The sequence below is a fragment of the Sinocyclocheilus rhinocerous genome, unplaced genomic scaffold, assembly GCF_001515625.1.
Source record: "Sinocyclocheilus rhinocerous isolate Xijiao unplaced genomic scaffold, SAMN03320098_v1.1 scaffold1069, whole genome shotgun sequence".
NCBI lineage: Eukaryota > Metazoa > Chordata > Actinopteri > Cypriniformes > Cyprinidae > Sinocyclocheilus > Sinocyclocheilus rhinocerous.
The window spans coordinates 1,126,108-1,137,976 of NW_015635541.1; the positions used below are offsets into that span (position 1 = coordinate 1,126,108).

General features: G+C 37.2%; 2 protein-coding genes across 4 annotated transcripts in view; one reads left to right on the forward strand and one right to left on the reverse strand.

Moving 5' to 3' along the window:
• Positions 1–4,082, reverse strand: part of LOC107747263 (mitoferrin-2) — a 14,439-nt gene extending 10,357 nt beyond the window's left edge. Inside the window, exon 1 of the mRNA XM_016561716.1 lies at positions 3,545–4,082. Within this exon, the coding sequence (XP_016417202.1) occupies positions 3,545–3,910 (366 nt within the window). The 5' untranslated portion in view covers positions 3,911–4,082. The remainder of the gene's footprint in view (positions 1–3,544) is intronic.
• Positions 4,083–10,401: 6,319 nt separating this feature from the next.
• The window catches only part of LOC107747264 (pyridine nucleotide-disulfide oxidoreductase domain-containing protein 2-like), a 14,887-nt gene continuing 13,419 nt past the window's right edge, over positions 10,402–11,869 (forward strand). Inside the window, exons 1-2 of one of the 3 annotated variants that reach the window (XM_016561718.1) lie at positions 11,249–11,282; positions 11,346–11,361. In XM_016561718.1, coding sequence (XP_016417204.1) covers positions 11,261–11,282; positions 11,346–11,361 — 38 coding nt within the window. In that variant the 5' untranslated portion in view covers positions 11,249–11,260. Of the gene's footprint in view, positions 10,539–11,248; positions 11,283–11,311; positions 11,442–11,869 lie in introns of those variants that run through there. The other 2 variants (XM_016561717.1, XM_016561721.1) reach the window with 2 other exon arrangements.

Consider the following 11,869-nt stretch of genomic DNA (forward strand, 5'->3'; position numbering starts at 1 on the left):
GATCGGTGTATTACAGTACCACGAGAGCTAAAGAGAGCAGACTGCTCCGTGCGCTTTCGAATCGCTCTCGTGGATGTCAAACACTGATCGATCTGCGCCGCACCTCTTCTAGTCGAATACACCGGCTAGTGCTACAGGCTTAAGGCCAAAGTATACTTCAAACTGCGCCTGTGTTGAGCTCGTCCGTCTGCACTCATCCGCGGTTGAGTATACTTTGAAAGCTGTGCGGACATGGCTGAGCGCGAGACGGAACGGAACGGAACGCGGAAAGTGAAGTATACCCGGGCCTTTATTGGCTCACTGACGCTCCGTGCGCTTTCAAATCGCTCTCGCGGATGTCAAACACTGATCGATCTGCGCCGCACCTCTTCTAGTCGAACACACCGGCTAGTGCTGCAGGCTTAAGGCCAAAGTATACTTCGGCCGTCCGCGTCCACATTACGTCATTTTCGTCATCAGGAGGGCTCGCGGACAGCCGTGCACCCCGTCCGTGTGCAGGCAATTTTTTGAGACCGCGCGGACGGTCCGCGTACAACAGCACATGCGCGAGGTGAAAGTTGAGACAGAGCGCAAGTCAAACTGCGCCTGTGTTGAGCTCGTCCGTCTGCACTCATCCGCGGTTGAGTATACTTTGAAAGCTGTGCGGACATGGCTGGACATGGCTGAGCGCGAGACGGAACGGAACGTGGAAAGTGAAGTAAACCCGGGCCTTTATTGGCTCACTGACGCTGATGAGATTAACCCCTTAGGTATCGAAATTTGGTACCGAACGACGAGACGTTTTTCGATACTCGATGGTATCGAGGCAATTCGGTCGGTGCCTAAAAAGTATCGAACTCGATACCCAGCCCTACAGCCTACTGAGATTAAGGTATGCATCGTTAACAAAAATCGTACTTCGAACACTATAAAAAAAAATCAAAAGTTAAGAAAACTTAAAAGTTTAAGGCAACCAGCTTCAGCAGATTTTTGAGTTTTCTCAACTTTCTGTTGTATAAACTGAAAACAACAAGTTAAGGAAAACTCAAAAATCTGCTGAAGCTGGTTGCCTTAAACTTTTAAGTTTTCTCAACTTTTGACTTTTTACAGTGAACCTGTAGTACATTTACTACCAAGAAAACAATGTACAAGAGCTATGAGAGCAAAATGTGCTGGGGCCTGAACAAAACAAACACTTCGAGTACAAAGAGTTCCCATTCTTTTTGACCAATCAATTTCTTTTTTTTTTTTTTTAGTCATTAGTGATTACTGGATAAAAATGTTTAGAATTAAATGTTATATTTTTATAGAATGAATGAATGAATGAAGGGAACTATGACGTAAGGAAGACATAAAAGCAGCTCCCCTATTTTTTTTAATTTAGATTCACAATTCACAACTGATAATAAACTTTTTATACATGCAGCAACTGTGCCACAGTTTAGACCCAAACAAAAGAACCCACAATTAATCATATAATGTCACGTTATATAATGTCACATTAACAATTATGGATAATAAAAAAAATCAATGACATCATTGCTATACCTTCAAAAAGCATGTTTTTTAAGTTTAAACTTTTTTCATAATATGGAAATCTAGTGTTTAAGTGTTTTAGATCTTTGACGTGGTTATATAATAAAGCCCCAAAGGTGATATCTGAATTTATCAATAGACAGGTTTTTACCAGAAAAACAAAACAAAACAAAAAAACCTTTCCTCTGTAGAGGTTTCTCAACTTTGGAATATGTTACAAAATGAAGTAAAATGAACAAGATTTACCCTGTTTTATAATAATGGTGAAGGGTTGGTTTAAACCAAAGCAGAATTGTACTCATTTTAGTAATTTACCAATTACATCTGCACTTTTAATTTTAATTATATTTCATGTTTTTGCATCAAAGATGCAACTTAGTCTGTGCTATAATCTATACTGTATGTACATTACAATGCATTGTTTTTATTTATTTATTTTATTTTTTGAAGGACTGAAATCAAGTTTTTTACTGACCCTATACAAATAAATAAATTATGGACTGTACAGATGCTGTAGTTGCTTCTACCCTTCTTTCTGATTCTCTTCTCTAAACAGGGGCAACGTGCAGTGTGCCACACTGTGTTGCTCAGAGATTTTAACTTGACCTTTGACTTAAGTGTAAACAGAATCTACTGTTAGCTTCACCTTTCCTCATCACTCATACTGCTGTGAATCAACCTCAGCATGGAATTTCCATATTTCGCAAAGAGACAGATTACAAAAATCTTAAAGTCAACAAATAAGTACTTCCAACCAGCTTTACCACTAACATATTTCCAAAATCAAACAAGACATTCAACAAGAATAAATGTGGGCTGAACTTGATTTGATACATTAAAAACTGAGGTCTCTGACAGGCAAATGAAGAGGTGGATTGAAATCAGTGCAGAAGCAAATCAAATGTTACATTTTTGTCAAATGTGTGGCATTCTAAGAATACGAAAAGTTGAGAAACAGCCCTACATACAGGCTAGTACTGATTTTTATAGCATGTATTTAAAGAGTTATAAAAAAACTGTTAACTTAAAATGCACAAAAGAGATCAGTGTTTTCTTTGATAACAGTCTGGACTGGCCCATTTGAGAGGGAACAGCTGCGAAAGACATAAAACAAGTGTCTTTGTCTCTAAAGAACCCTTCACTTCATCCTGACAAGAGCAGCTGAACACTCAAAGTAATACTTCCTTACAGTTTGCCAATGGCATCTTAATCAGCACATCCAGCAAACACTTCTAATGCTAAACAGCTTCAATGACACATGAAGTGAGGTGTCCTGTTTAGGGAAACAATTGGGATAAGAATGCAGTCTGAGGATCTGTCTAGTTACACAACTAGTAGCATATCACAGACGTGCTATGGGTGCATGTCAAAAAACATGATACACTTTCAGGTAGTGTACTGCCTCTATGGTAACCTTCGACATAAAAAAACAAAACTTCATTCTCAGTAGACTGCATTTGAACTACAGACTCAATGCGCATGCGCAGTATCCCAAAGACGCGTCAACAAGGTCACGTGGTTTAGGAGCGAGGAAGCCACGGGTGACCTTCCTATCTCATGTTCATGTTTCATAAAAATGACGCATCGCAGACACACAGGTACTACAATCACACAAAACCACAGGATACTATCATATCACAATCCACAAACAAAAAACGAGGCAATCAGTTGCTGGTGGAATTACATGCTTGGGACTTTAGTTAGATACTACTAACGTTAGATCAGTCCAGACAGAATTAAACACTAGGAAAGATTACATGACTAAAAATGATTCTTAACATTAATAACAGCAATGAATATGAAGTGCAATAGTTAATTCTATATGTAGACAACTAAAATCCGCGAAAGGAGCAGAGGGAAACTATATTGTCTGCAAAGCATGAAGACTATAATAAATAGTCTGGAAATCACACAGGGAAACTAACTCGACCTTGCCAGCTTGTCGGATCTTTCAAGGGCCTGCTGGTCACATTAACTCTACGTGAATTCTTTATAAAACTCTTGATGTTTTGCAATTGCGTTTATTTACCTTCACACAATCAATAGGGAACATCAGGCAATGCTCCATGATTCCTGCCACTGCCCCTGCCAACATGTGCGTGCTGGTGGAGGCGCCCTGGGGCAAACCCTCATAGTCCGGTTCCGACAAATCATTGGCCTCCTGGGAGCCATAGAAATGACCAACATAAAGCTCCGTTTCGCCTGCTATCCGAGGTGTCAAAGTGCCGATGAGACTCTCGGAAACACCCCAGAACCTACCGCCGAGCCAGTGTATTTCCTCGCCCGCGGAAGCTCCGGCCACCGCGGCATCGCCGCCCGATGTGTCCGCCGTCATCGGCCGCCTGCGCACAAAACCACCCGCTTCCATTTGCAGCACCCAGTCCTTTAAAATCATGCGTTCAGCTCGGGCCTCTCCCACCTGAGCACCGGAGAGAGGACGCGTCCCGTTCGGCTAGAACTGCGTAGCAAGGCGATGACCGACAGAACAGGCCGCGAAGGGAAACGGAAACGCCCTTTCGCTGTGTCCTGCGCTTTGATTGGAGGAAGCCGATGTCATTCAAATCAGAACGCGCGCAGTCGTTATTTATGGGATACAGTGACATAACATAGCATAACGCTAAATTCTACGCAACTGAGCAGCAACTTAGCACGATTCTGGTTCCGGTTCCGCTTTTCAAACGCGGAAGTTTGTCGGATGGCGGCAAACGCAGCGAAATCAATAATGACAAAATATAGAAGTCATCGTAATGGAAATGGACCAGAGACACTAGATAGTATCGATGAAACAGATAAGGAGGATGACCAAATGGAGTCAGGAAGGACAGAAGAAGAAGAGGGTAGTAGAGATAGGAAGGAGGATGTGGGTACAAAGAAAAGAAAGAAAAAACATCAGGAAAGAGAGGTAAGAAGTTCGGAGGAGAGTGGAAATGAACAGGAGATAAGGAATGGAAATCTGGATGAGTTAAAGGTAATTTTGAAATTTAAAGCAGAAGGTGGAATACAAAAGGTAAGTCCAATTGCATTAACTAAAGATTTGAGGAAAGTAGTTGGAGAGATTAAGCATGCAAGAGTGTTACAAAACGGAGATTTGATGATAGTTTGTAACAATGAAGAACAAAAGAGGAAAGTGATTGGAATCAAAGTAATATGTAAGAAGGAAGTGGTGAGTAGTAAAATTGGAGGACAGAGGCAGTGGGTAAGTGGAGTTATAACTGGAGTGCCATTAGATGTGTCTATGGAAGAGCTTAAAAACAATGTAAACGGAGGGCAAATAGTTGGTGCTAGGAGATTGTTTATGACTAGAGAAGGGAATAGAAATAAAATGTCTAAAGTAGATCCAGCAGTATTCTATTGGTTGGATGAACAGTGTAAGGTTACTGGAGTACTCGCATGTCATGTTGATGATTTTCTTTGGGCAGGCTCACAAAACTTCTCAACAGATGTGATACCTACACTAAAGTCTGTATTACATGTTGGACGTGAGGAACATGAAAATTTCTGCTATGTGGGAATGGATTTTGTTACTATTAATGGTGTAGTTCATGTACATCAGCATAGTTACATTGAAAACCTACAGCCTATTCGACTGCAAGTAGCACGTGCAGTGCAGAGGGATGCCTCTCTTAATGAGACTGAAAAAGAGCAGCTTAGGTCAAAAATAGGACAAATACTGTGGGTTGCAAAACAAACCAGACCAGACATTATGTTTGATGTATGCAGTTTAGCATCAAATATAAAGTATGCTACAGTCCAGTCTATTCACGAGACAAATAAGGTCATTAGAAAGCTTAAATCTGAAAAGGTGACTCTCAGACTATAAAAAAGCACAAGCAGATGTAAGAAAAGCCAAAATAGAGTATTGGAAGTCATACTGTAATGAAATAGGTAAGAATACACCAGTAGAGGAGGTGTGGGGCATGATTAAAAAAATGAAAGGAATAAAAAAAAAGGAATATTCAGTTTTAAGTATTGGAGGTGAAATTGCTGTGGAGGATGGAAAGAAGGCTATGGAACAAAAACATGGTTAATTTGTTAATTATGTACGGAAAGTACCATATAGCCTACATGGCCAAAAATGGGCAAACAATGAACCTAATATCATAATATGTTATAATAGAATGTATAGAATAGCCTACTTGCAAATGTTTCATCTAATTTAAGAAATTCTCAATGTCGGCTATTTTGGTTAAATAATAATAATAATAATAATAATAATAATAATAATAATCGATGTTCGATGTTACTATTATTGTAACAGTAATACTGTGTTAAATCCTAGTCTGTAGCCTATATGAAAATGTTCTTGTTCTGCAATTAAAAAAAACGTGCTTTGTGTAACATTGTTGTATAGCCTAAGTTTTCTATTAATTTATTATTATTATTATTATTTAAAGGGTGTTTATTGTATTGCAGCCCTGATTCATTTCCTAAAAGTCAGTTAGTCCCTAAATGTAATTTGCATTTATAGTAAACAACACCAAAATTAATTAACATCTTTTGACTGAAAAGGTTTTTGCATGTTTTAATAAAATATTAAATGCATAAGCAAATGAATAAAACTGTGATGCAATCAAGTTTTTTTTACTTTTACATCACTAATTGGTACTTCATCGGTTTCTTTATAACTGCTCGGACTGATTCAATTCTTTGTTCAGACTGGTAGAATGAAAAGATTTGTCTCACATGAGCTGCACCCAACATCAAAAACAAGAGGTTATAAATTAAAACTGAGGTATATGGATGCATTAAACAGTGTTTGCTTTAGGATTGAAGGTCAAATCCTAATATCAACAGAAACGAGCCTAAGATGATTTGCTTGTCCTAACTGGTCACTTACCCTCATCAGGCCGGTCTGATGTGACCAGCTTAAATCAACTCAGGCCAGCAAACCAGCAAATATTTTATTTTTAATTTTCTACATATATCAGCAAATTTCATGTAGCTTTTATGCTGTTCCATTGTAATTACACAATTTCAATATACTAGCTATTGTTAGGCCTGCAATTTTTATAGTGAGATTTTGTATGCTAGTTTCTTGCACCACTCTCATGATCAAAATGTTGTGTAGGCCTGAAAAATAACAAAAATCATAGTCTTCAGAGACTAAGCAAACATCAACAACACTATCATTATCTTAAACCAAAGTTTAAAATCATCTCTCTGGAAGAAAATTAATTAGGCTGCTCAACAATGAGCTAATTATACTTTAAAGCAAGACCATTTTCAGGTAATTTCATTTTGGCCGCAAGCCCACGGTGTAGAATTTCTGCCGACAAAGGGAATGAAGTGTTAATTTTCGCTTACAAGAAGAAAATTCCCTGGCCTTGATCAAATTAACGTTGACTGTGTGTTGTCCAGATGTGTTCCTTCAAGGAAAGCCAAGCTGGCGTGCCTGTAGAGTATCTCATTCTTGACCATAATTCCCTGACGACATGCTCTGAGAGGTGTCGGGAAACACTAGATTGTCTAATAGCAGGCTACTTTATTTCTTTTCCTTCTGAGAACCTGAATCAATAGGAGTTGATTTTCACAGCATAAGCAAAACAAATAGAAGTTAAAGGATATAGTATACTGCGTCACGGCAATTACACATCATATAGACTCAAATTGAGTTTCTAATTCATTTAAGGCCTAAGCTTTGGTTATCTTCGGTTACTTGAGTGAAATGCACAAAGCCACAAACCTCCTGTTTTTCAAATGTGTCTCTAAAAGCTGTCTGCAGTCCCATCAGCATGACGTTGATGCATCATCTCTTATCATATTTAGCATAGAGAGAGAACCACTTATGATCTCTTCAGACGGGCTCTTCAGTCAAGATGATTTCTCTTAGCTGAAGAGAACATTTCTTAAGTACGGCAAGGCTTTGAAGCAACTTTAATGGAAAGAGACAATTTTCAAAAGGCTTTGAATTAACTATGACGTCCCCATTTTAAATAGTCAATGATTCATGTTAACAAGATATTAATTGATGTAAAAGGCTGATACAGAAATGGTAAATCTCAACACCATATGCGTTCTTTTGTTAACATTAAGTTAATGCATTCAACATGAACTAACAATAAACAATATTTTTACAGCATTTATTAATCTTTGGTAATCTTATAAAAATATGATTGTTTGTGCTAGGTCACTGTGCGGCTGTATTGGTTGGTAAATGCTGAAAATAACAAGATAATAAACATATAATAAATGTTGAATGACTAAATGCTGTAGTGTTCATTTCAGCTAATGTGAACAAATTAAACATTAATAAATCATACATGAATTAAAGTACTAATACATAACAAGGCTCAGATGATCAAGCCTACCTGTAATAATAAATGATCTAAATTCTTAGCTATTAATTAACTTTTGAGGCTGATATAGAATGAGTGCTTCCGCGGTATTATGACAACCCTTTGCCGCCACCTACTGGAATAAAATGTGGCTTTGTTCTTTCTTTCTTTCTTTCTTTCTAGACAGCTCACACTGTAGTAGGATACAGAAATGAAGATACAGTAAATAACTTGTACTTATTTTGTCCACAGTTTTATTTTGTTGATCACATGTTTACAAACTCTAAGATCACAGGCATGCCCCGAACAGGTGATATCTGTTTATCTTATTCATAATCAGTTTACACACTGGTCTCAGTAGCCGCTTTAAGAAGCAGCTCAATACAATGGAGCTACTGTGGCTCTGATGTGAGATCATTTGCCTCTGTCTTGTGATTTTTCCTTGTGCCAGGGTATTAATAGTCAAAGTTCTTTTAAATAACCTTTGTCTTGATATGTGCTTTCACTGCACACTTTTAAAGAAGTGGAACACTCACTCTGTTAAGTGTTTATATTGAGGCCTTTATCTGGCTATCCTACTTTCAAGTAAAGATTATAAAACAAGGTTAATGTCTTATAGGTTATTGTAAAAACTTGGTTTATTTAAAGAACCCTTTGACCATCAAGCTTTCTACTTAACTTTGGACCTTGGTCTAACACTGAAAATGTTCTCAAGATGTTCTGTGACTTTGAATAGACACGCAGAACAACAGACAGTTAACCATGTATAAAGCTTTACAAAGAGATTGTTGATATTACAATGATTCTAACTGAGCTTTCTTCAGTCGCTTCTCTATAGCTACTCTTGCCTCAATACCACACTCTTAAGAAAAATGGTTCTAAACAGTACCAGAAAAGGGTTCTTCGGCTTGTAACAATAGCAGAACCCTTTTTAGAGCTAAATAGAACCTTTTTATAGGGTTCCATATAGAACCATGCTTTAAAAATGCCATATAAGACCTTAATGTTGTTATAAATAACATTTTTAATGATAGTTTTTCATTAATATTAGTATGTTAGTATCATTAATATTAGTATTATTTGTATATATTATTTATTAATATTGTTTTTTTTACCCCTCTATCTGCCGTGTCTATTAGGGTTTTACATAAAATCAACAACAACAACGTGTCAATATACTTTTTTTTTTTTTAATAACGTGAAATTGTAGCAAAAATGACAGTGTTCTGACAACAGTTATTAGCAGAATACATTAATGAATGACAATGGACATTGAACATAAATAAATGCTTAAAGAAGTAAAACAAAATAGAACATACAATAGTGTATTGTAGACCAAGCTCCAGTCATATATCTTCACAATCCTCTATGGGCATATGCCGTTAAGTTAATCATTATCTGTATTTTGGTGTGATTGAATGGCAGTTTCTCTCCGCAGATGATGAGGTTGTAGGATGTGACAGCATCTGAAAAGCACAATTGAGTTTAGATATACAGTTTGTCTCTCACATTTGTTTATGATATGACAGCATCTGAAATGCACAATTGAGTTTAGATATACAGTTTGTCTCCTTTCATTTGTTTATGTGAAAACAATTGTTTATGAAGGCCAAAAGTAGTATGTGAGCACTTCACAATGTTAAAAGGAAAAAGTAATATAAAGTCATGGGATAGCTGGGTATATTTATGCATAAACCCTAGTAATAAAAAATATCTAACAAAATGGACCATAAATTCAGTATCTTTGTTACTTACTTAGTTAAGAATAGCAGAGTATCCTTAACTGAATAGAGCTGGCCACACTTACATGTTTTCTTAAACTAAAAAGAGAAAAGACATAGGAAACCAATTAGCATTTGAAAGTTATAATTTATAGACATTTTAAGAAACAAATGATTTACCTGTTGAGAGTGTGCTGACAGTCTGTGTAGTTGGATGGCTGAGCTCCAGAAAATCAGTAATGAGGCATCTTAGAGTGTAGCCTTGGTTAGGGTTTTACAGTAAAACAACAACAACAATAACCACAGCAGCAGCATGTTGTGTGAATTAAGTATGTTTTTATTGACATGAAAAATTGTCAGTGCTCTTAACAACAGTTATTAGCTGAATACATTAATAAATGACAATTGACATTGAACATGAATAAATAAATGAAACACAAAATAAGAACAAAAAATAGATGTGATGAAGACCAAGTTTCAGTGAAACAATCACAATCCAATCAATATGATGCCTTTAAGTCCATCATTTTGGTGTGATTAAGGTTGTGGGATGTGATACATCTGAAATACACAATTGAGTTTAGAGTTACAGTGTGTTTATGTAAAAACAATTATGTTTATGCACAGCTTAGCAGAGCTGCACACACTTACAGTATATGTGACCAAAAACTAAAAAAAGAGATAAGAACATGTTTGTTTGGAAACCAGTTACAATTTTAAAGTTAAATTTGTATTTAAATTTAAGAATGAAATCATTTACCTGTTGAGAGTGTGTTGACAGTCTGTAGTTGGATCACTGAACTCCAGAAAATCAGTAATGAGGTGCTTTGACAGTTACAGATTTGAAAAAGAGGAGGAGTGTTCCAAGGAGAGAAAAGTAGGCTACCTTGTACTTGGAGTTTTCCCCCCAGGCCAGTTTACTGTGTAGAAGGGGCGAAGCTGTGGAGTTTGAGCTTTGGGGTTGAGGGCTGTCAGGACTCGTCATGGCTGCGGCTGTCAGGGCAGGTTTATGGCACAGAGGGGTTATATCAGCGACACGGCGCGGCAGCCACAGCAGCACTGCCCTCTCTCTATTCTGCACATTGTTTTAGGCTGATGAATACTGACTGAACCGAGTCACTGGAAAACAGCAATAAAACCAACAAAAGAAATGCTTTCCGGCAGAATCAGTGCAAAGAAAAGTTTGATTTTGCTTAAAAAATATTATGGGTATGTCTATTTTAAAGTAGTTTTACATTAGTGGTGTCATACCAAAGATTGTCCTGGCTGCTGTGAATGTAAACGCCAGTTCTGGTTCAAAAGACATAAATAATGTCCAAAATATGGCATGTTTTGTTCTAATTCTAATGACTTTCACCTAAGCTACATTATAGCGTCATCTAGTATATATAGCCAATTTATACTGTTACAGATTAATATTATACATATGTGTAAAATATTATTTGGAAAAAAAGAGTTTCTATTACTTTACATTATTATGTCTTTTTTGTACTCAATATATTACTGTACTGTTTGTTTTTACTATTGATTTATTATTTGAATCCTTTTTTAAATATTTATTCGAGTTAGTTTAATAGTTTAATGTATCATTTATTTATTTTTACATTTTTACATGTTGTTTCTCTAAACCTTTCCATTGACCCCCTAGCATTCCTGTGAGGACCCCAGGTTCCTGGAAGAACCCCCCCCCCCAAATTTTTTTTTTTGCATGAAGCTGTGGATTGGGGTTGAGGGCTGTCAGGACTCGTCATGGCTGCGGCTGTCAGGGCAGGTTTATGGCATTTATGGCACAGAGGGCTGTCAGGACTCGTCATGGCTGCGGCTGTCAGGGCAGGTTTATGGCACAGAGGGGTTATATCAGCGACACGGCGCGGCAGCCACAGCAGCACTGCCCTCAAACCTCAATATGACGCGGTTATTATCGGTGCAGGTAGGCTACAGAAATACATACATGCACGGCCTAAAGAAATAGAACAAAATTGTAACATGGCTGGGCGGGGCTTTTCTTCGATTATGAAAATGATAATTATTTTACGTGACCTCTTGAGTGTGTATGTTAACTTTATTTTTTAATTACAATTGATCAGTGTCGTTGTATAGCTAGAAATTATTATTGAGACCACTTTTAAAGCAGCGCACAGACAACGTGGTCACGTGACGCCTGTTATTTTTGTTATTTTTGGGCAGGAGTGACCAGTCAAGAGTCGTGTTTGCGTCGTTGTGAGGATTGTTTTCGTTAAATTCGTTAAAACGAAACTGGAGAAAATGTATATTTGTGAACCAGATACTAATAATTGGAATTAATAGTGTTAAACGATTATGATTTTCTGTTTACAAATGTCCCAATGAGGTAAAAAA